Source organism: Orcinus orca, chromosome 19 (genome assembly GCF_937001465.1).
Source record: "Orcinus orca chromosome 19, mOrcOrc1.1, whole genome shotgun sequence".
Lineage (NCBI taxonomy): Eukaryota > Metazoa > Chordata > Mammalia > Artiodactyla > Delphinidae > Orcinus > Orcinus orca.
In genome coordinates, this window is record NC_064577.1 from 37,390,302 (window position 1) to 37,413,115 (window position 22,814).

The window sequence follows — 22,814 nt, forward strand, 5'->3', positions numbered from 1 at the left end:
AATGAGCCCAACACCATAAGGAGGCCAATAAGTCATGCCAGTTCCTGAGGAGGGGTCACCAAGTAGGAGACCTGGTGAACTATTCCCTGAGGAGACAAGGTGGCTGAGCTGGAGCAGCCATCGGGGCCATGAATAGAGGTCACACATCAATGTCACAAGAGAGAAGGAGCTTAGGTCCTGAGGACTTCGTGCAGAGTGGCTGCCATACCAGCCCTAGACTGCCAACCCCCGGACTTCGGTGGGAGGGGAAAACGCACTTTCGCATCTTAGAAGCCGCTGTCTTTCGGTCTCCATAACCCACAGCCAAATATCAATATACTCGTAACCGACGCTGCCTTCAATAAATGTTGGCTGTTATCTGCCACACGATACAATTATTTAATGTCTGTCTTCCCACTAGATTGTAAGCTCCATGAGGGCAGGGACCATGTCTGTCTGGTTCAGTGTATTCTCAAGGCCCAAACCAGTGCTATACACGCAGCAGGCACTCAATCAGTGTCTGTCCAATGAGTCAGTGACCCCCTGCTCGTGCCCTTTTCCTACCTGAGCCTGAGCTGCAGACTTGGGGCATCTTCTCCTTTAAGGTCTCACTTAAAGCCCACCAAGGAAAATCATCCCTGTCATACCTCACTTCCTTCTGCTTCGTGCAGGTCCCTTGGAACTTACCCTGTGTTACGTAGATGAAGTTGTCCTGCTGTTGTTGTGATGTTCATTCTCTAGTTAGTGCCCTGATGCTTATGTCCTTGCTTAACTGGATGGTAAGCTACTTTGGCAGGGAAAACACTTTCAGTTTTTAATCATTGGGAGCTTAACCCCAATTCCTCCTAAATGTATACAGTGGGGGCTTCCCTGGTGGCGCAATGGTTGAGGGTCCGCCTGCCGATGCAGGGGACATGGGTTCGTGCCCCGGTCCGGGAAGATTCCACATGCCGCGGAGCGGCTGGGCCCGTGAGCCATGGCCGCTGAGCCTGCGCGTCCGGAGCCTGTGCTCCGCAACGGGAGAGGCCACAACAGTGAGAGGCCTGCGTACCGCAAAAAAAAAAAAAAAAGAAAGAAAGAAAGAAAAAATGTATACAGTGGACAATAAATACTTTGTGGAGAAAGGGAGGAAAGGAGGGAGAGAGGGAGGGAGGAAGGGAAGGAGGGAGGAAAACCTGACAGGGCCCCAACACTGAGGAGGAATGCTAGCATTTCAAGTTGGGGAGGGTGACTTTTAAAAAGGAGAGATAATGGGGAGTTCCCTGGTGGCCTAGTGGCTAGGATTCTGGGCTTTCACTACCATGCCCCGGGTTCAATCCCTGGTTGGGAAACAAATCCTGCAAGCCACACGGCACGGCCAAAAAAAGAAAATAAATGAAATAAAAAGGAGAAATAAGTAAGGTCAAAAAGGAGCAGGCAGAATGGTAGGAGGCAAACAAGAGAGAAGACTCCCAAGAGCCTAACTTGGAAAAAATTTCAAAGGCAGGTTGGTGTGTGTCAAAAGACGGAAAAATGTGGGATTCCGGGGACGTGGGCTCATCAGTCATTAGCTGTGACCTTGGGTAAGTCAATCCTCCTCTAAAGATCCATTTCCTTACTTTTACAGTTAGCAGGTCTGACGCAATCAGTGGTCTTCTGGTTGTGCTCCAAGGAGCCCAGGTAGAGGCTCCAAGATGCTGGCATCTGGGCCTCACCTCCTCAGCCAGAGAAGCTCTGCTCCCTTCAGATTCATGCATTGGCTTCTGCACAGAATTTAGTTTGAGCAAAAGGCTACGGAGCTAAAACCAAGTCTGAAAACCACTGGTGTCAACAACCCCGCTCACAACTACATAAAGATCTCAGGTTTTATGGTTCAACAGTTCTCTCCCGAAGCTGGAGCCCCTCCTCAAGGAAGAAAAGGTGCACGTGGGCCTTGGTCTCATCTTCCCAGCCAGACTTTAGATTCTGAGAAGACTGAATTTGGGCTCATGGTTCTCAGCTTCCCATGACAACTTCCTGTTTGGGCTCATGGAATCTCAGCCTTGGCTGGGTCATTATCAATAAAAGATGTTTCACAAAATTCTGTGGCTGGATGCCCTGACAGGGTAGCAGAAAGGTTGTGAGAAGGAGAATCTAATCCACCTTGGGTAGTCCTCAGGGATTTAAGGGACGCCCATCCAGGGGTGACTGGGCCCCTGAGTTCTGGCATGTGTTCTGCTCACATGTGTGTCTTTATTTTTTTTAATTTTTTTTAAAGGGCTCATGAACATGTAATTTTTTTTTATTTAGTTTTTTTTTTATTATTTTTTTCTGTGTTGGGTCTTCGTTGTGGTGCACAGGCTTCTCGTTGCAGTGGCTTCTCTTGCTGTGGAGCGTGGGCTTTAGGTGCGTGGGCTTCAGTAGTTGTGGCTCACTGGCTCTAGAGCGCAGGCTCAGTAGTTGTGGCGCACGGGCTTAGTTGCTCCACGGCATGTGGGATCTTCCCTGGCCAGGGCTCAAACCCGTGTCCCCTGAATTGGCAAGCGGATTCTTAACCACTGTGCCACTAGGGAAGTCCCCTCACATGTGTGCCTTTATTTTTTTTTATTATTTTTTTAAAGGGCTCATGAACATGTAATTTTCTTTTATTTAGTTTTTTTTTAAATTTTTGTCTGTGTTGGGTCTTCGTTGTGGTGCGCAGGCTTCTCGTTCAGTGGCTTCTCTTGCTGTGGAGTGCGTAGGCTTTAGGTGCGTGGGCTTCAGTAGTTGTGGCATGCGGGCTCAGTAGCTGTGGGTCACCGGCTCTAGAGCGCAGCCTCAGTAGTTGTGGCGCATGGGCTTAGTTGCTCCACGGCATGTGGGATCGTCCCTGGCCAGGGCTCGAACCCGTGTCCCCTGAATTGGCAAGTGGATTCTTAACCACTGCTCCACCAGGGAAGTCCCCTCACATGTGTGTCTTTAATTTCATTACATGCTCTTTCTCCTTCTTCCCAGTCTCTGGTTTCTTGTCTTCCTCCTTTTCTCACTTGCCTCCCTGCACTCCCCTGCCCTCCCAGCCTGAGGCCTGTGCTCCCTCTGAAGCTCTGACACTTTCCCAGAGTCCCAGGTACGGAGTCCTAGGTTTGAGCAGGGAGTCGGTGAGATGCCCAGATCAAGCAGGGCTGAATCAGGCACCAGAGGCTTTGCTCTCAGGGGAAGAGACACCTAAAGGGCCCACATCAAGATATAAACACTGGGACTTCCCTGGTGGTCCAGTGGTTAAGATTCCGAGCTTCCAATGCAGGGGGCATGGGTTCGATCCCTGTTTGGGGAACAAGGACCCCGCGTGCCATGTGGCGTGGCCAAAAAAAAAAAAAAAAAGATACAAGGACCATAAACAAAATGTGGTACCTGCACACATACAGTAGAATACTACTCCTCCTTAAAAAGGAAGGGAATTCTGACACTTGCTGCAACACGGATCAACCTTGAAGACATTATCAAAGTGAAATAAGCCAGTTGCAAAAAGACAAATACTGTGTGGTTCCACTTATACAAGCTGTCTAGAGTAGTCAAGTGCATGCATAGAGACAGGAAGTAGAGTGGCGGTTGCCAGGGACTGGGGAGAGGAGGAACTGGGGATTTATTGTTTAATGGATATAGAGTTACAGTTTCATAAGATGAAAAAGTTCTGAAGATTGGTTACACAACACTGTAAATATACTTAACACTACAGGACTGTACACTTAAAAATGGTTAAGATGGAAAATTTTATATTATATGTATTTTACCACGATTTTTTTCTTTTTTAAAAAAAACTTTTTATTTTATATCGGAGTATAGTTGATTAACAATATTGTGTTAGTTTCAGGTGTACAGCAAAGTGATTCTCTTATACATATGCGTGTATCTATTCTTTTTCAAACTCTTTTCCCATTTAGGTTGTTACATAATATTGAGCAGAGTTCCCTGTGCTGTACAGTAGGCCCTTCTTGGTTATCCTTTTTTTTTTTTTTTTTTTGGCTGAGCTGCACGGTATGCAGAGTATCCTAGTTCACTAGGGATCGAACCCGCACCCCTTGCAGTGGAAGGGCAGAGTCTTAACCACTGGACCTCCAGGTAAGTCCCTAGTTATCCATTTTAAGTACGGTATTGTGTACATGTCAATCCCAAACTCAACTATCCCTCCCCCCAACCCTTCCCCCTGTTTACCACAATTTTTTTAAAAAGAAGAAGCAGGTGGCTTCTTCCTATTTGTCACCTGGACAGGACATAAGGTGGAGAGTGAGCCTTGGAAGGAAATGAAACTCCTGATTACAGCTCCTCAAACTGCAGGCCCTTCCTGAGCTCTCTGCGCATGGTCTGGCCCTCATGTTTCTAGATCTCTGGGCTCTGGCCCTTGTCCCCCAGCTCCCAGTTACTGCTTATTTCTCTGAGGAATATGCATGAGGCCTCAGGTGACATTATCACACACACTCACAAAAACCCAACTCAACTAGTTAATTCATTTAAAAAAGCAACTCAGAGACTGGTTGGAATCAGGGAACTCGGCACAACCTTGCCGGAGCTGTTTATTTACGGGGACGGCTATGGGCCCATGAGGTCCTCGGGGCTGCGGTGCAGTGGAGAGTCCAGGACTCCAACTCCAGCTCAGTCACTCTGGGCCTCTCGTTAACTCACCTGGGCTAAGGCCATGGGCCAGGCACCTGAAAGAAAGCACTAGATATACAGGGCTCTACCTCACTCTCCATACCCCAGCCCCTGATCACAGACCCCACCCCTACCAGGACGGCACCAAGCCTGGGCAGGAGGGCGCAGGGGGTGGTCAGGGAAGGGAGAAAAGAGGAACAGGGTCAAGGGCACCTGGTACCTGGCTCCTCACACACAGGAGCCTATACAGGAGGCCCCTCCTGAGGGAATGGTCTTGCCTTGAGAGACCCCAGAAGAGGCAGCAGGATGTGACTGATGAAGGTCAAGGTTAGGTGCAAAGACCAGGGAGGGCAGGGGGCAGAGCAGGAGGTGACAGGAGCACTTAGAGGGCAGGGGACTGATGGGCGGGGCCAGGCTGTTCTCCGCCCCCTGCAGTGCCCTGTGGGGCCCCAGAGGGACCCCGAAGGAGAGGCTGCACTCACCCTGGAGGGGTCTGCTTCACCCAGACATGATGTGCTTGACAAAGGCTGGGAAAGAAGACGGAAATCAGCCACTGCACTTGGCCCCTCTCAGCCCCTTAAACCTCTTCTCCCTGCTCTATACCGCCTGACCTCAAACCTTCCCAATACCCTTTCTTCAGAGCATGATTCTTTCCCCCATTTAGGGTTGATGGGGAGAAGGTAGAAGGAAGGAAGAGACATAACCACTGCTCTGTGTCCATTCTCTGTGCTGGTACTTGACACAGATGAAATGAGCTACATTACCTCTGCCAATCCCCGCAAACTTGGGACAGGGGCCAGCATCACCCCATTGCTCAGATGAGAAAACCAAGGCCCAGAGAAGGTAAGTGACTTGCTCAAGGTCACACAGCTGGTATATCACAGAGCTATCTCCGAAATCCATGCCCCTTCCATTACACTGTGATGTTCACTCCCAGGAAAGAAAAAGAACAATGTCCACTGGGAGCTCACCAAAGCCCACTGGGTGTGCATGCTCCCTAGCCCCTGCATCTGCTCTGTTCTGCAGCCCAGCCCAGCCCTGCGCGACCGGGGAAGTGCAGCATGAGCCGATACCTTCGTAATTGATGCAGCCATTGGCATCCTCCTGCCCTGCTAACAGCTGCTCCACTTCAGCCTCAGTCATCTTCTCTCCTGGGGCGAGAGACAGTGGGCACTTAATTACAGATGGGCAAAGGAGGCACACGCCAAACCCAAGCACCCCCTTGAGTCTGATGGCTCAAGACTTCCTGGGTGTAGGAAGTGGCCATACCAAAGCTCCCCCAGAGGCTTTGGAGGGTGGAGCCAAGGGTCTTAAGGTCCTTCCTAGTTCCCAAGGTCTCTCCCTCTGGCTACAGCCACCAGTGGGTGAGCAGACCAGGGCCCCAGTGACTGAGGCAAAGACAAGGACAGGAGCCCTGGGTCCCACCTCTCAGGCCTCACCCCCGCTCGGCCAACCTGCTCTCCTCTCCTTCCCACCCTGCTGAGCAAACCCAGCTGGGGAAGCAAGACAGGCCTGGATCAGGATGTGATCCTCAGGACGCAGGGACCCCCATGTCTCCCCAACATATGCCACTTGGTCACTTCCCACGCCTCTGTTCCCCCTGCCCTTGGGCTCCACCTCTGCCCAGCTGGCATACCCAGGGTGGCGAGGACGTGGCGAAGCTCGGCGCCCATGACCGTGCCGTTGCTCTCCTTATCAAACACGCGCAGCCCCTCCACAAAATCCTCGTAGGTGCCCTGCTCCTTGTTGCGGGAGATATGCTGCAGGATGGGCAGGAACGTCTCAAAGTCCAGCATCTTGGTGTTCATCTCTTGCGGCGGGGACAGGGAAGGAAAGGGAATTCGACGTGAGCTCGAGGGAGCAGAGGGTCAGGAGGGGTCTCACCTGGCTCTTCCAGGCTAGCCTGTCCCTGGCAGCACCCAGAGCTCAGCCGCCGCCACTTCTGGGTGGGGCACCCCGTCAGCAATCCTGGAGGGCTCAGAGGCCTGGGAGTCAGGCAGGAGCTGACTCTGGGCACTCTTCTCAGTGAAAGGACTAGGGCAGGAGGGAAGAGGGACCGTGACTCCACCCAGACCTCTGAGCTCCAGGTGGCCAGCGGGGCAGGGAGCTGAGGTGGCAGCAGTAGGATTTGAGGGACCCCAAGGGCCACACAGCGCAGGCCTCACATTCACAACTTAGACTTCTGACACGTGACAGACTCCCAGTCACAAGGGTAAACTGACAAAATTGCAAAAAGAAAATTTTGCATAACTCCAAATTTGGGTCCCATCACTAGACCAACAGTGCCTGGAGCAACTCTGAATCAATTTACTACTAACCAGTAAGATGTGTGATTCTTGTGTGACTAGCACCCTTCTCCCACATTGTCATGTGTTAAAAGCTTTAATTTAATAGAGGTAAACCATTTTTAAATACCTCCAAATGTTGGCATTGCTTTCTTTTATAACCCAGGAACCTCCTACAATGGAAGTGCCCAGATATCTTTCGACCTCTGAGAAGCCCTACTGACACCGGTAGGCTCCTTCCTCTGGTCCTTCTGGCCCACATCCTTCACCCCCAACCAGTGTCTTCACCAGCAAGAGCAGGAGGGGAAGGGGCCAAACCAAGGAAGGGGGTGGAGCCAACATGGGCCCCAGGAAGCCTCCAGAGATGGTCCACCCCGGCTGCGGGCCCCTGCCCATGTCTGCCTGGCCCCGTCCTCTCAGAAGGACATGTGTGTTAGGGCAGCTGTCAACTTGACTGCCATGGTGACAGGTGACATTCACAAATGTTGCCACTTGCACCACTTTCTAAACTCTCATTCACCAAAATCTATCAAATACAAACGAGTGAAAGAAGCATCATTATAGAGTTAATCTTGAGTCTGCTCTAATTTATATTAAATGAATAATTTGCAATCCTCAGTGATCTAACCATCATTAGAAGGAGGACAGCTCAGCGCGGTGACACCTCGACCACAATTTGCTGGTGGGGAAGGGGGGGGGCGCTGCTCAGTTATCAGCTTCCCTCCAAGCTTCCCTGCCCCATGTCCCTGGCACCCTCGGTGTCACAGGAAGACACTAAAGAAGCAGAATGTTGTTCCTGCTCCCCAGGAGCTCCCGCCCTCATGGGGAAAACAAGAGCAAGCCCAAGAGAGAGGGTCAACTAAGTGCCAGGCGCTTCCAGGTAATTCTAGCAATGGGAGGAGGGTAACCTGGGGAGGGTAGGTTTGTCTTGAAGGGAGAGAGCCCCGGGGCGGCGGGAGACACCACGAGGCCCACGCTGACCTTCCGGCTTGGGCTTGCCCAGGACGCGCAGCACCTCGGCGTTGGTGGGGTTCTGGCCCAGGGCCCGCAGCACGTCCCCGCACTGCCCGTAGGTGATCTTCAGCTCTCCAGTCGGGGTCCGGTCAAACAATGAAAAGGCCTCTTTGAACTCTGCAGAGAAAAGACTGGCTGCAGCCCCCGGGGCCAAGCGAAGGCGGTGGCTTGGGGCTGATCGGCCTCCACCCGCGCTGTGGTTGATAAAATATTTCAGTATTTCCCTGCAGCCATCATCCCAGCCACTCCCTGTAACCCATCCCCACCCCATCTTCTGACAACTAAAGAAGCATCCTGGAGCCCCACGACCTGTTCCAGCGCTGGGCCTGGGATCTCTTCCATCGATCACTTGTCACATCATTTGAAGTCTCCCCTGCCCCCGCCCCTCCCACCCACCCATCCTTCCCTTTGCAGGTGAGGTGGCTGACTGTTGAAAGAGGCAGGGAAGTGAAAAGCGCACTGGCGGAGGAGTCAGGATTCCTGGGTTCTCCGCTTGGCTCTGCCAAGCAGCACCGGGCTGGGTCTCACTTTCTTTGCGCACGCGCAGAAAGTAAGGCTCCACCCCGCCCTCCCCTCCCAGTTACTACGAGTGTCAAAGGACGTGGCAGTGTGTGGAAGCACTTTGCAAAGTGACAAGACCTGTTCAGAAGTCAGCTAATATCAGTACTGCCTGTTCCAGGCTGAGGGGGGGCTCCCAGGCTGGACAAGGTGACCTGGTGGAAACAGTCAGCCCGCCTCAGCTCTACCACTGACCCGCAGGTGGCCTCGGCCAAACTCCTAACTCCCACGGGCCCTCTGTTTCTTAGCTCTAAGCAAGGATACAGTGTCCACCTGTGTGGGCTGCTGGGGGGATTACAAAGCGCTCCAAGCATGGTGTCTAGCATGTGGTAAGGGAATCAACACATGGTGGTTATTATTATATTTCCTAGTTCTGGAGCCAGACTCCCAGAAGAAGGTTCCAGGGCAGGTGTCCAAGGGGCAAGGCTGAATGAAGGCATTCCTGGGCCCTTTGCAAAGAACCTTAATTCCTAATCAATTTGGATTCAACCAACTCGTCACTGGGGATAATATGGACTGGGTATGGCATTGAAATTACCTTATGCTACCGGTGACAAAACGGTTTACTAAGCAGATTAACAATATAAACCTAAGAAGAATGTGTGAACTACTTAGGAGAAAAGCTGCTTTTAATCCTCTCTAAGCACTTTAGAAACACTTATTCCCTTTGATGCTGCATACGGATGATTCACAAATCATTCCACATATCAAAGCAGGTTCCCCAAGACATTTACCTGCCACTCTTTATTAGGCTTTGTATGAATTTCAAAGATATAAAGCTGCCTGTCTTTCAAATTACTAACTAATTGAGTTCAAATTCTGTTTCCATTGCTTAGTAGCTGTGTGACCTTGGGCAAGTAAATATTTAACCTCTATAAACCTCTCTTCTTCTATAAATGGTACCTACCTCATAGGGTCCTTAAATTACATTCAAATAAAATACAATAATGTGCGCATAAAACTTTAACTCTGTGTCTTAACACAGAGTAAATTCTCCAACAATGCTGTTAGTAATCTCTTACTGAGGTTAATCCCAATTTTACCACTTAACTGTGTGATCTTGGCCAAGTCACATAACCTCACTGAACTTTGTCCTCTGTCAAAAGGAATAGCACTGACCTCACAGCTTTGTTAGAACAACTTAATTCTTTTTGAACTTTTAAAGCAATTAGCGTGGCTTCTGGCACAAATTCATTGTTCAATAAATATGGCAGCTGAATCTGAACTCAGACTTTCTGATCTTCTAATTCATTCAGAAGAGTGAGGGCAAACTTAATAAAAGTAGGAGTCTCCACTTAAAAGAAGAATGATATTTAATAGAAGGATGGAACAGGGGGGAAATAACAGGAGTAATGACCTATGATTTGAGCACTTACTGTGGGCCAGGCTCTGAGCTGATAACTTTGCATGAATTATCCCGTTCATCTTTACAAAGACTTTATGCTATAGCTATTATCATCCTCATTTATAGGCCACTGCAGATGTGACTTCCAGCCAACTATTAAGGAAACCAAGTGAGGAGGAGGAGGAGGAGGAAGAGGCCTGCTGCACCAGCTAATGTTCCAGACTGCTGGGAAGGCTGGTATGCACATAAAAACCAAACACTGAAGTCTAGGATAGCTACTAGGAGGAAAACAAGACCAGTGTGATCTTGAGGTATATGAGAGATGAAGTTCATTGTCCCAGAAGAAACTTCTGAAAGATCTGTAGTAGGGAGCTGCCTGCTAGAGCAGTGAACAATGGTGGTGATCCCTTTCCAGAAGGATATGGAAATATGGGCCAGAGAAGGAAGTCAGGACTTAGAAACTAATTCCTATGAGAAAATAAATAAATAAATAAAAGAAATTGGAGCCATATCACCTGGAGATCATAAAGCCAGGAAGGGATTTGATAACTGTCTTCAAATAGATGGAGGGTATCTAGAAGATGCTGAAGAGAGTCACAGAATTTCTGAACTGAAAAGAACCAAATACCCTCACTTTGCAGATAAGAAAATCCAGCTTTAAAGAAGTGACTTGCTCTAAGTCTCATGGCCAATAATGGCAGATTTAGGGCTAATTTCAAAGTCTCCTGGTTGCAGATAACGTTTTTCCAGCAAAACAGGAGAAAACCATCTTCAGTTTCACCAAAGAGCAAATGAAGAGATAGGAATAAAATTAAAGCAAAAACAATTCCAATCCAACCTAAGGAACAATGCCTTCAAAGTCAGAGGGATGAAAGGCTGGAATGAGTTAGGCCCCAGCCCTGAATATCTTCACAGAGAAAAGAGGCAACCAGCTGTCTCAGTTGGCTTTGACCAGGATTCCCATTTGGGAAATGAAAATTTTTTATCATTAGTTGATTTTCTAGTCCTCATGGGTACCACTGTGTTTGTATATACACTGAGTATATATATATATTTAACTAAAATGCATTAAAATTTATTTTAAGAATTTCACAGTGCTCCAAACTATTGATGGAAAGTGACTGTCCACAGAGTATTGCAAAAATGGAGTTGGACTCGGTTCACTTGTTTCAAAATGCATCTGCCATCTCTCATGTCCTATTGGTGGGTAACTGGCATCACTTTTCTGGAGGGAAACTTGGCAGTAACTATTAAAATGCACATATCTTTTGACTCATTGCTGGGAAGCTCCCCTGGGGAAAACATTATCTCCCCCAACTGGAAACAACCTGAAGGTCTATCAATGTGGGCCTGATTGGATTAAAAGGTGCATCCATGTGTGAGAATCTATATAACTGTTTAAAAAAATGAGGTAGAACTGTTGGTGTTAAATATAAAAAGATATTTAAATATATTATTAAATAATATGTACTATGTTATACATTGTTAAACCCAAATATATATTAAATAAAAGATGCAGGACAGTATGCACCACATGACTCACTTTGTATAAACTTTACACATACATATATACATACTGGTATAACATTATATGTTTTTTAATCAAAGGATACACAGACCTATTGACAATGATTGTTTTGGGGAGAGGGGATCAGTATGACAGGAAAGCAAGGGGAAAATAAATATTTTTAATTTTCTTTATTTTTAAGTAGTATATGATTTTTTTTTTTACCATGTTCATGGATTCGTTTGATTTTTAAAATATAGTCTGTGCTTAAAATCAAGGGGTTGAATCAGGTGACCTTTCAAGGTCCCTTTCAATTCCTATGATTTTATGTCCAGGAGGCATTTGGTGGGGGAAACAAAGGGATAAGTTGCAATGAAGGTGGATCCCAGCTGTAAAGTAGATATCACTTGATGAAATATTTCATTCTCAAAACACCAGACCCTTACAGAAGAGGGCTGAGGGGCAACAATTAAGTTGGAGGGCGGGAGGTCTCGAGGCTTGTCTTAACGCTACACTTAATACTACTTATATTAAGTTGAGAGTCTTCATCAAAGACGGAGAAGGGCTGATGGAGATCACAGGTGGACTAAGGCACCCTCAAGTCACCGCTGGTCCTGCCACCATTAGCGGGTGAGCATCTTGGCAGACTTCAGGATGCAGGGAGAGGGAGCTGGTACCCTGAGGAGGGCTTTCCAATAACAAACCAGAAATGAGGGCTTCTAAATATCTTGGATAGGAGATTATAGAGTGGAGGAAAGAAAGGCATTTTTGCTGTGCATCTATTATGTTCCAGGCAGTCTGGCAGAGTAGTTCAGAACTCAAGTCTGGAATCAGATTGCCTGAGTTAGAATCCTGGCTCCACCACCAACTGTCTGTGTGAGACTGGGCAAGCCACCCAACCTCTCTGTGCCTCAGTTTTATCACCTGTAAAGTGGGGTGGTGACAGTCCCTACCTCACAGGGTTGCGGTGAGAATTAAATAAACTAATCCACGTAAAGTGCTTAAGTAATAACACGTAGTAGGTGAAAGTGAGCAGAGAACAACACCTATACTTGCTATTTTGCGTAACTGTTTTCCAGTCACGCCTTTGTGTACCCTGACTCAGATACGGGTTTGCAATGATGAAGATGATGATGTTGATAGTGATGGTGGTGATTGTGATGGTGGTGACAGTGATGATGGTGATTGTGATGGTGGTGATTATGAGGGTGGTGATGGTGATGATTACTATTATGGTGGTGACAACAACTCCTCCCCAGGAAGCGCAACAGAGAGAGTGTGATGGGATAGGTGGGGTCGCTAGTACTCACCTTCGATCTGGTCAGCAGTGAAGTCTATCTGTGGAGAGAAACACAGAGGAGTGAGGGCTGGGACTGCTAAGGCCTTCCAAAGGAAGCAGAAGCGGCTTCCGCAGCAATCGGGTCACCTCCAGCAGACACTGATGAGGACAGAAGGAGACTACGGGCTGAGAGTCAAACACCGACCGGCCTCCTGACAACTGGGCCGCAATTGACAGGCTGTCAAATAATGCAGCCTCCAGAGCTCTCTCAGCACCACTTGTTAAGTGATGGCTCCAAATGAGAGGGAAAGAGAAACACTCTGAATAACTCTAGAACCCACACTGACTCCCTATTATAATTCCTTTGGGTCGAATGTAAATTCCGTCCCAGCGGCTGTAAACAGCCTTCGCATCCACCCCTTCAGTCTCTCCCCTTTCTACTTGATGCTGGCTTTCAACCCACCTCCTTCAACAGAGCCTTCCCTCACCCCTTCCATCCCAGCCTCTCCTTCGGCACACATCCCTCTCAGGCGGGCCCTGGATGCTTCCTAACTGTTTTCCTGTCATGCCTTTACGTGTACTGTGATTCCTTGAAGCCAGGGTCCCAGCAGGGCAGGGGATTTGCCAGAAAATGCCTGGCATAGAGTAGGCACTCAAAATGTATTTGTTGAGAGGAGTAAATTTTGGGTTTTCCCCCCTAAATTCAAATCTGAGTACAGAAGAAGAAGGTGGAAGGCTCTGAAGATGAATGACAATGAACAAGGATTAGTCATTATTTTAACTTAGGATCTTGCATGTTACTTCATGGTCCTTATCTACCACCACCACCCCCTAAAATCCCCTCTCCGCTGGTGGTGGTAACCAATCCTGGAGCATCTTCTCTGTGTGCCACCATTCCCAGTCCTGATTCTGCTGCTCTGTGCCCATCCAAGTCTGACCTTGTTAATGAGGACCACTGGAGGTGGCTGGAACGAGCTAGGAGAGCAGAAGAGGGGTTACACCGTGTTGGGAAGAGAGCTAGCTGTACCCAGGAATGGGTCAGAAAGTTAAAGAAACCCTCTAAATGGGGTAAAGGATGCTTTGAAGGAACCCTCTGGGGAACGGTGCAGTTTGCCTTACTTTGCGATGATTTAAGCCCCAGGATTAAACGTGTAAGAGAAATTAGTATAACGACATAACATCTGAATATATGGTCATAACCACACACATTGGACTTAAGTTTACTTTTGCTTTATTTTTATTTATTTATTTTTTTGCGGTACGCGGGCCTCTCACTGTTGTGGCCTCTCCCGTTGCGGAGCACAGGCTCCTGATGCGCAGGCTCAGCGGCCATGGCTCACGGGCCCAGCCGCTCCGCGGCATGTGGGATCTTCCCGGACTGGGACACGAACCCGTGTCCCCTGCATCGGCAGGCGGACTCCCAACCACTGCGCCATCAGGGAAGCCACTTTTGCTCTATTTTTGAGCAAAGAATCTTCTAAGCAAAGGAACTGAGTAAAGTATAATAATAGTGAAAATAGTCTTCATGAAAAATACCTAATTTTTTTTTCCGCTTTAAAGCAATTTCAACAACCCCCAGAACTACAAAATCCAGACATGGAAAAGAGAATTGCAACCAGATGTGAGAAACTGGGGAAGGTGGGTGGATGGAGGGAAGTGATAGGCCCAAGAGAAGGGACTCGGATGATAGCACTAGGCAGCTCTTGTCCAGTCTAGGCTGTCCCACGGGAACAGTGCGTTATCAGAACAACTCAGAAATCCAGGTTTCCTGAAGGGGGAGATTGTCAGCTTTTCTTGCTAGGCTTTGTCCAGAGAGGGAGCGATGTATGACCTAGAAAACCTTCAGGTACTTTCAAGGTCTTACCCTGTGCCTCAGTTTCCCCAGAGTGTCCCATCTCTTGGCCAAGCCAGTTCTGTTTAAATTCCGCCCCTTGTAGGGACTACCATAGATCAACCCCAGGGTTCTGGGCACAGTGGCAGGGTCTCCCAGGGCTGTGGGTACTAGGAAGTATCCTGAGAGGGCCAGGGAGGGTCATCCAGTTAGAGCTCTGGGGGCTAGTTTCTCTTCCTCTTTGTCACAGAAGCAGGTCCTGAGCTCTAATTTTGATCTGATTCCTCACCACCCCCAGCCCTGCCCTGAGGCTGATATACCCAAGAGCCCACCACTCCCAACCTGCTATTAATAGCCCTTCATACCAGTAGCCACTTGACCTCTTACATTCTGGTGCCAAAGCTTAAAACTGCTTCAGTCTCCAGAGGCCTCTGACCCCCTCCTTCATTGGCCCATCCCCTCCCCGTGCCATTCCTTAAGCAGCTGGGCCAGATAGCTGGGAGGCCTAAAATGACTGAGTCAGCAGGCAGGGTCTACACCAGCTCCAAGGAGAGGAGCCTTTCAGGGTGAGGGGAGCGTGGTGGGGCAGAGAGGGAATAGGGCTGTGGCGGCAGAGGGAGCCTGGCCCAGCTCCTACACCAGGTTAGAGGGAGGGTCTCGGCCTGGGCTAGGCTAGGCCACTGCGTGCTCCAGATAGGAGCCCAGGCTAAGGGCACAGAAGGAGGGGTCCACCGGGGTGGGGAAGAGGAGAGAGAAGCAGGCTCTTCTCGTCTTATCTAGGGCCTCCCTGCCCTCACCACCCACCCAGTGCAAGAGTCTTTGCATGTGAAGCCTTTCCCAGACCCCAGCACCCAGGGAGCAGTGCTCCCTCGCTCTTTCTATCACCTACTCCAAGTTACACTGGAAGTTATCATTCTGTGTCTGTTCTCCATAAGATATCACACAGTCTTTTTTACTTCACTATGGTGGTCCCCACAGTGCCTTAAAGAAAGTTTAGATGGTTGGTTGGTGGTACCGCCCTGCCATTCCCAACTTTGCTGGGCAAATTTGGGATGACAGAGCAGGGCTTCCTCAGACAGAGCAGAAACCTGTTCTTGAGGGGAAAAGCCTGCAATCTAAAATAGCCCTCACCAGCCCCAACATCTGCTCCATGCCCCATGGGACCGTAAGCGGGGGATGGACACTGCAGCCCTCACCCCGGTCCAGCCCCCGTGAAGTAGATCTCTGAGCTCCAGTGCAAAGAGCGTTCTGAATGTCATCCCCACCCCCATCCCAGTGGCTGAGGCTCGCTTACCTTTACACTCTTGGGATCAAAGGCAGGTTCCTTGGGAGGCTCGGGAGGTGGGGCCGAGGCCGGGGCTGGGGCTGAGGCTGCCTTGGGCGCTTCCTTCTTAGGCTCAGGCTTCTTGGGAGGCATGTTGTCTCGTTGGGCTCTTCCACAGAGGTGGGACCTAGGAAGGAATCGAGAGATGCGGCACCCAGGAGCTGAGACGGGAGACTGGGCTGCCTCCTGCCCTTTTTATCCTGGGCAGGAGCCCCCACGGAGGGGCTGGGTGATCGCAAGAGCAACTGCTGCTGACTATAAAAGGAAGAAACACCAGCAGGGTACAGCTGACAACTGTGCATTGTCACCAGGTTTGGGGCTACCAGCCCCCTCCCCCTCCCCCTCCCCCCACACCTCACACTCCTCACGACCTCCACCTGTGGGTCAGGCTGACCCCTTCCTGCCAATCGGTGGACACCCAGAGGGGCCAGGGAAACAGACCCTCTCAAAAATGCCAGAGTCCAGCCAGAGAGATGAGCTGACTTGAGCAGTTGATAACCCTCACACAAAGCCCAGGGGAGGGCGAGGCTTTTTTTAGTCCCTCCTGAACAGAGGCAGCCCACTGCACATTCCTTTTAAGCCAAGATCCTTTAAGCTGAGAGCCACTCTGGGGCCTCAGCTCTGCCCTGAGGTTCAACTCTCTGGCCTGGCGCCCTGAAGCAACAGCTGGTCCGGCCAACTCACACTGTCCCACACCCTCCCAATCTACCGGGTAAAACCCTGCATTTCCCAGAGCAGGCTCCCCGGGAACTCCACAGACCTCAAATCCCTGGGTCCACCCCACAACTTCAATCATCCATTCAACAAATATTGAGCACATAACTTGTGCCGTGGAGCCAGGGTGAGAAGCAGAGAGGTTGGCTGAAAGTCGATGAGACTGAAGGTAAGGAAACTTGGGTCTCGTTTTTATATACTGTACCTCTAACACATTCTGTGCCCCGTGTGTGTGTGTGTGTGTGTGTGTGTGTGTGTGTGTAGTACTGTGTATCGGGCACTGGTAGCTGAGTGCTATTCATACAAAACCTCCTTAAATCTTCACTGCAGTCCTATAAGTAGATATTATTACTCCCATTTTACACATGAGGAGACTGAGACTAAAACTGGCCAAGTAACAAGGCCACTCAGCTAATTAGCTATAAACTGGGATTAGAACCCAGGTATGTCTGATTCTAAAGTTTGTGCCTGAATCATTGATATTATAATCCTATGGGGGGGGACACATATATATTTGTGGGTTCATCAGATAGGTCAGGATGAATACCACTAAAATGTTAACAGGAGACACCCCTAAGGACTCAAAGGGTAAGGACAGGAGGATGACAGCAATTTGCAGTTTTTACTTTTTTCACTTCCTGTATTAACGGAAGTCTTTACAACGAGCATGTACTGTTTTTATTTAAAAAAAAAAAAGTTGAAAGTCAAAAAAAATTGTTCAGAAAAACAACAAAAAGCTTATCCACTGCACAGACTTGCTTTGAACTGAATTGTATGGCTCTACATTTCAGAGGATGAAGAGAAATAAAGCTGAGAGAAGCAGAAAAGTCACTTTGCCTTTCTAGGTTCAGTTTCCTCTCCCATAAAGCAAGATTGCTAGGGACTTCCCTGGCCGTCCAGTGGTTAAGACTTCACCTTCCAATGCAGGGAGTGCAGGGTTCCATCCCTGGTGGGCGAACTAAGATCCCACATGCCTCGCAGCCAAAAAAAACAAAACATAAAACAGAAGCAATATTGTAACAAAGTCAATAAAGACTTAAAAATATACATTAAAAACAAACAAAGAAAACAAGATTGCTAGACCACATAACGCCTGGTGCCCTGGAGCCCACATCTGCCCATTCTCTGGGTTCCCTAAGCACAGGCTCCAGGTCCCAAATCTTTCAGAGCCAAAAGGTCCCTTAGAGATCGTCTCATCCCGTCTGGTGTGACAGGTGAGGAATCTAAGTCCCAGGAGACTTCGGAGCTACGGCGAGACATTCAGTTCTTCACAGGCGGAGCTTTGCCAGCTAAGCCCGGCCGCTCGTGTGCGGTGCTCCTACACCACCCTGCCGCTCCTGTACCCTGCACGTGCTCTCACCGCCGGTGAGCAGAGAAGCCTTCAAAGAAAACTGAGGCAGGAAAGGGGGGCAGGTCTTGCCCAAGGGGACCCTAGAGCAAGACCAGGAAGCAAACCCTAGGCCAGTCCCTGTCCTGGGCTGGTCCGGCAGCTCCTTCGCTCTTTTCCCCTCCCCCCTTCCCCTCTCCAGCCTTCTCTTCCCTCCGACTCCTCGTCCCCGCGCTCCCGCGTGCCTCTGCTTGCACCCTTCAGTATTCCCCGGCTGTTCTCTCCCTGACTACCTCCTTCCCCAAGGGGCTTGGGAGCTCAGTTTGTTGGTCATGAGGAAGGAGGAAAAGAGGAAGCCCCGCCTCTCCTCTTTCTCTACCCCCACCCGCATCCCCTTCCTGGACTAGGTGCAGAGATACCCACACTGCAGAGAGCTGCAGGCCAGAAGCTGCAAGAGCCAGACACTACTAGTCCTGAACGTCAAGCCGCTTCCCCTCTCTGGGCCCCAGCTTCCTCATCTCTAAAGTGAGAGATAGTCAGGAGCTTTCAATGTGTTCGACAGACACTTACGTCTTCCTTAGCTTGCTTCTGGCTGTCAGGGAAACAGAGGGGCCAGGTCTTGGGGCTCTCCCATCCCCTGCCACTTCAAACAGCACCACTCCTAGGTGTTTATATACTGGAGGTCCCATGGTCATTTCGTAGGAAATAGTTCCATGATTTAAAAGTTCAAAAACAACCAGTGAATGAGATGTTGAATAGAAAAACAAGGTATTCTAATCATTCTATGAAGAAATATGATCCCCAAAAGACAGGCAGTTGTAACTCTGTCTTTTCATTTCTTTTCTTTTTCTTTCTTTCTTCTTTCTCCTCTTTTATTTATTTATTTTTTTTAATTCTAAAGCGAAACAAAATATCCAGACTGCTTGGGAGCAGAGCTCTGAGGTTAGAAAACTGGGAGCGCAGAATGGGGCTGGAGGATCTGAAAACGTGGAAAGAGTGTGGACTTTAGAGGCAGACAAGCATAGGTCTGAATCCTGGTTTTGCCATTTCTAAATCTTGGGCCCAGGACCCTCAGGACCTTTAACAGTACACATTTCCTTCTCAAGTTGTTGTGAGATTTGTATGAAGTAATGTTAGCTAGACACCACAGACCATCTCTGGCATATAGTAAACAATCATAGCTGGCAATTTCACTTCGTTTTCTGAGCCAGAGGAAGCTAGAGGTGTGCTCTGGTGTCTCAGGTTTCCTGGAAGGAACACCAGGAGAGGGGCCCACAGGAGGGAGGGACGAGGAAGGTGGCCGTGGCTAACTTGATTGTAAGGTGTGGGTTTAGGAAGGAGAAAGAGGTGGAAGGGAATGGGGGAGGGGAAGGGCAGCAGCTGGGTACCCACAGTGTGAAATATTTGTGGCTCAGAAAGCATGTAACTGGTCCCTGGGGCCCGGCAGCCTGCCTGTCAGCGACACTCAGACGAGGAACCTGGCTGCCTGAAACCTCAGTGGGGGAGGAGATGCTCCTCAAATCAGTTTCTGATTCTCTTTAAGCAGCCCCAGCTAAAGAAGTGGCTGGTACTTCAGAAGCTACTAGAGGGGAGCTGTGGTTTCCCAGGAGCTGTGTCGAGAATCAAGATACCTGACACTAGCCTTGTTATACTAAAACCCATGATGCCCACAGTTCATGAGACCCCCAAGAACTGGAGTCAGAGTTTTCACTTTCTTCTGGTCCTCATTCTGCTTCACGGCCACTGACTTTCACCTTGCAATTTCACCCACCTAGGGTACCCTTCACAGGACCTAGGGCAGGGTTGACCAATCAGAGCAAAGGAAAGGAAGAGAGACAGAAGGAAGAGGCAGAAGTGTAAAGAGGCAAGCATAGTAGCAGGTACTGGTAGCCTAACTACTGCCTCTGGGGAGGCATCGAGTGGTCCCCAGCCAGAGCTGCTCCAGCCACTTGAATGCTGCCACTGGAAGAACCTCACACTCAGTAGATGGAAAACGCAGAACAGAATTTCACACCAATCAGCTTACACCACATGTCAAATCTGGACAAACGCACAGAAGAGAACTGACATCAGCCCTCCTTTGGGCTGGGCTTCCACACACTCACACATCCTCCTCCCTTCACCTCTAACCATGTAGGGCCTGTGTCCTGCCTGCCTGGGATCAAATGATGCTGACAGTGTGCCTGGCTGTTAATGCTTTGTTCTTGTCACCTCCCCCCGCCTCTTCCAGACAGTGTCTCATAAGCTAGACATCATGGGGCAAAGCCCTGGCCAACACTACATTTATGTGTCTCTGTAGAGGACTCTGCCGCAAGGCAGAGGTTAAGAGGGCCCACTCAGGACTTAAGAATTCTGGGTTAGAGTCCTGATTGATTTGTCCGTTAGGCAAGCTAGTTAAACTTCTTTCTGTCTCAGTTTTCCCGTCTGTAAAATGGGGCTGCTAATATAACCTCACAGGGTGATTGTAAGGATTAAATGAGTTAATACAGATGCTACACTTAGAGTAGTGTCCAGCACAAAGCAAGTACTCAAAATCCTTAAGCTTGACTGAACCAGTGTGACTGCTGCTCCCTCTCCCAAGGGCAACTACGAAAGAATTATAAACAGAAAACACCAAGAAATGAAGAAAACTGTGAGATACCCCTTGGGTGAAGGGGGGCCCTGTTTTGAACTGGTGTGGTGTGTGGTAAAGGGGTGGCTTTGGTTTACGGCAGGAGGTGGCCAGGCATGGCTGTGGAATGATAAAAAAGAAGAGGATCTCTGGGGTTCTCATCTGTCTTTTCCTCCACCAGTGTCTTAGAACAAACAGTGATGTGCCTGCCATCACCTTCCTGACTCAAACTGCTGATCCAGGTGCTGGTAAGAGTAATCAGGGCACTGAAGACACACTGTGCTTGTGAGGATCCAATAAAAAATAGGAGGGGAAACCGAACTTCGGACAGTTGTTTCCCCTCCTCGCCCCCTAAACTCTCATAGCAGGAGAACTGCAATCTAAGAAGTACTTCCCCTAAGGTTGCTTCTCCCTTGGGAGGTGGGGACAAAAGGTGAAGCCTTGACATGAGGAGTTATTTAGTGAGGTTGGGTCTGACTGACTTGGGAGTTTTGGTGCTTGAGGTTCTCAGTCTTACGGCTCATTCACCCCTGACCCTCACCCCCTAAGCTAAATGGCACTGGTACACATTGTTGAACAGAGCAACCTATGTGCCCGTGGGCCAAATAACAAGACAGGTGAGGAACACATCTAATTCAGATGGATACAACCCACTTGATTACAGATTGTACCTTAAGTAGAAAGATGACAACAGATAGACCAAGATTTTAAAAGTAGCTTAATAAACATGCTTAAAGAAATGAACATATTACCAATACGACACCAGAACAAGAAAACATAAAGAAGAACCAAACAGAAACATCACATATAGAAAATTATAATAGTTGAAATTAAGAGGGACTTCCCTGGTGGCACAGTGGTTAAGGGTCCGCCTGCCAAACATGGGTTCGATCCCTGGTCCGGGAAGATCCCACAGGCCACGGAGCAACTAAGCCCGAGCGCCACAACTGCTGAGCCTGCACTCTGGAGCCCACGAGCCACAACTACTGAGCCCGTGTGCCACAACTACTGAAGCCCACGCACCTAGAGCCTGTGCTCCGCAGCAAGAGAAGCCACCCCAATGAGAAGCCTGCGCACTGCAATGAAGAGTAGCCCCCACTCGCCACAACTAGAGAAAGCCCGTGCACAGCAACAAAGACCCAGCGCAGCCAAAAATAAATAAATAAATTTAAAAAGAAATAGTTGAAATAAGAAAAACAACTTTAGTAAAACAAGCAATATGTTAGGTATAAAAATAACTAAAATAGAGCACACAATAGATATGAAAAGTAGCAAACTGGACACAGCTGGGAAACATATTAGGGAATTGAAAGACAAAAGAGAATGTCTCCAGGAAGGAAAAAAGAAAGGCAAAGAAATAGAAAAGCTGGGACTTCCCTGGTGGTCCAATGGTAAAGAATTTTCTTTCCAATGCAGGGGACATGTGTTCGATCCCCGGTCGGGGAACTAAGATCCCACATGCCACGTGGCAACTAAGCCCGTGTGCCACGACTACTGAGCTCGTGCTCCTCAACAAGAGAGCCCACGTGCTGCAAACTAAAGAGCCCATGCACTCTGGAGCCCTCACGCCACAACTAGAGAGAGAAAAAAACCCCACATGGCACAACTAGAGAGAAGCCTGCGCACCACAGTGAAAAGCCCGCACCACAATGAAAGATCCTGCACACCTCAACAAAGACCCCTCATGCTGCAACTAAGACCTGATGCAACCAAAAAATAATAATAATAAAGAAAAAATAGAAAAGCTGGGCTTCCCTGGTGGCATAGTGGTTGAGAGTCCACCTGCCGATGCAGGGGACGCAGGTTTGTGCCCCAGTCCAGGAAGATCCCACATGCCGCGGAGTGGCTGGGACCGTGAGCCATGGCCGCTGAGCCTGCGCGTCTGGAGCCTGTGCTCCACAACAGGAAAGGCCACAACAGTGAGAGGCCCCCGTACCGCAAAAAAAAAAGAAAAGAAAAAAAAGAAAAGCTAAGAAATATGGGGGATAGAAGGAGTACTGCTTTGTGATTTAGAAGGGCAATCAAACTAAGTATACATCTGAAAGAAATCTCACATGAATTCATAAGGTACGTGAACAGGATGTCTGCAGCATGATTTGTGGTAGCAGGAGTTGGAAGCAATCTGGGTCTCCATCACTGTGAATGCCTGGGTAAGATGCACCATGTACCATGAAAGAGTGTGTAGCAGTTAGAAGCAAAGGCTTAGATGCATACACAGAAGAAACATAGTGATAAGTAAGAAATTGAATGAGGTATAAGCCACGATAATATTTCTATAAATTAAAAATATATGCATACAATCTCACTGATATCATATTGTATATGAACAAGCTAAAATTGAAGCTCCAAGGAAAGAAAATGCTTCTTTGCCACTTAGCTGGATAGGTACAAGAATTTATGGTAAAATTGAAACTTCTTATAATGCAAATCAATACACATTTTTCTAACATAAA

General features: G+C 48.8%; 1 protein-coding gene across 3 annotated transcripts in view; it reads right to left on the reverse strand.

Moving 5' to 3' along the window:
- Positions 1-4,448: 4,448 nt before the first annotated feature.
- Positions 4,449-22,814, reverse strand: part of MYL4 (myosin light chain 4) — a 30,074-nt gene continuing 11,708 nt past the window's right edge. The window contains exons 1-8 of one of the 3 annotated variants that reach the window (XM_033439047.2): positions 16,691-17,900; positions 15,680-15,836; positions 12,586-12,613; positions 7,833-7,982; positions 6,203-6,376; positions 5,640-5,717; positions 5,049-5,093; positions 4,449-4,622 (exon numbers count right to left, since the gene is read on the reverse strand). In XM_033439047.2, the coding sequence (XP_033294938.1) occupies positions 5,065-5,093; positions 5,640-5,717; positions 6,203-6,376; positions 7,833-7,982; positions 12,586-12,613; positions 15,680-15,836; positions 16,691-16,725 (651 nt within the window). In that variant the 5' untranslated portion in view covers positions 16,726-17,900 and the 3' untranslated portion in view covers positions 4,449-4,622; positions 5,049-5,064. Of the gene's footprint in view, positions 4,623-5,048; positions 5,094-5,639; positions 5,718-6,202; positions 6,377-7,832; positions 7,983-12,585; positions 12,614-15,679; positions 15,837-16,150; positions 16,288-16,690; positions 17,901-22,814 lie in introns of those variants that run through there. The other 2 variants (XM_033439046.2, XM_049701667.1) reach the window with 2 other exon arrangements.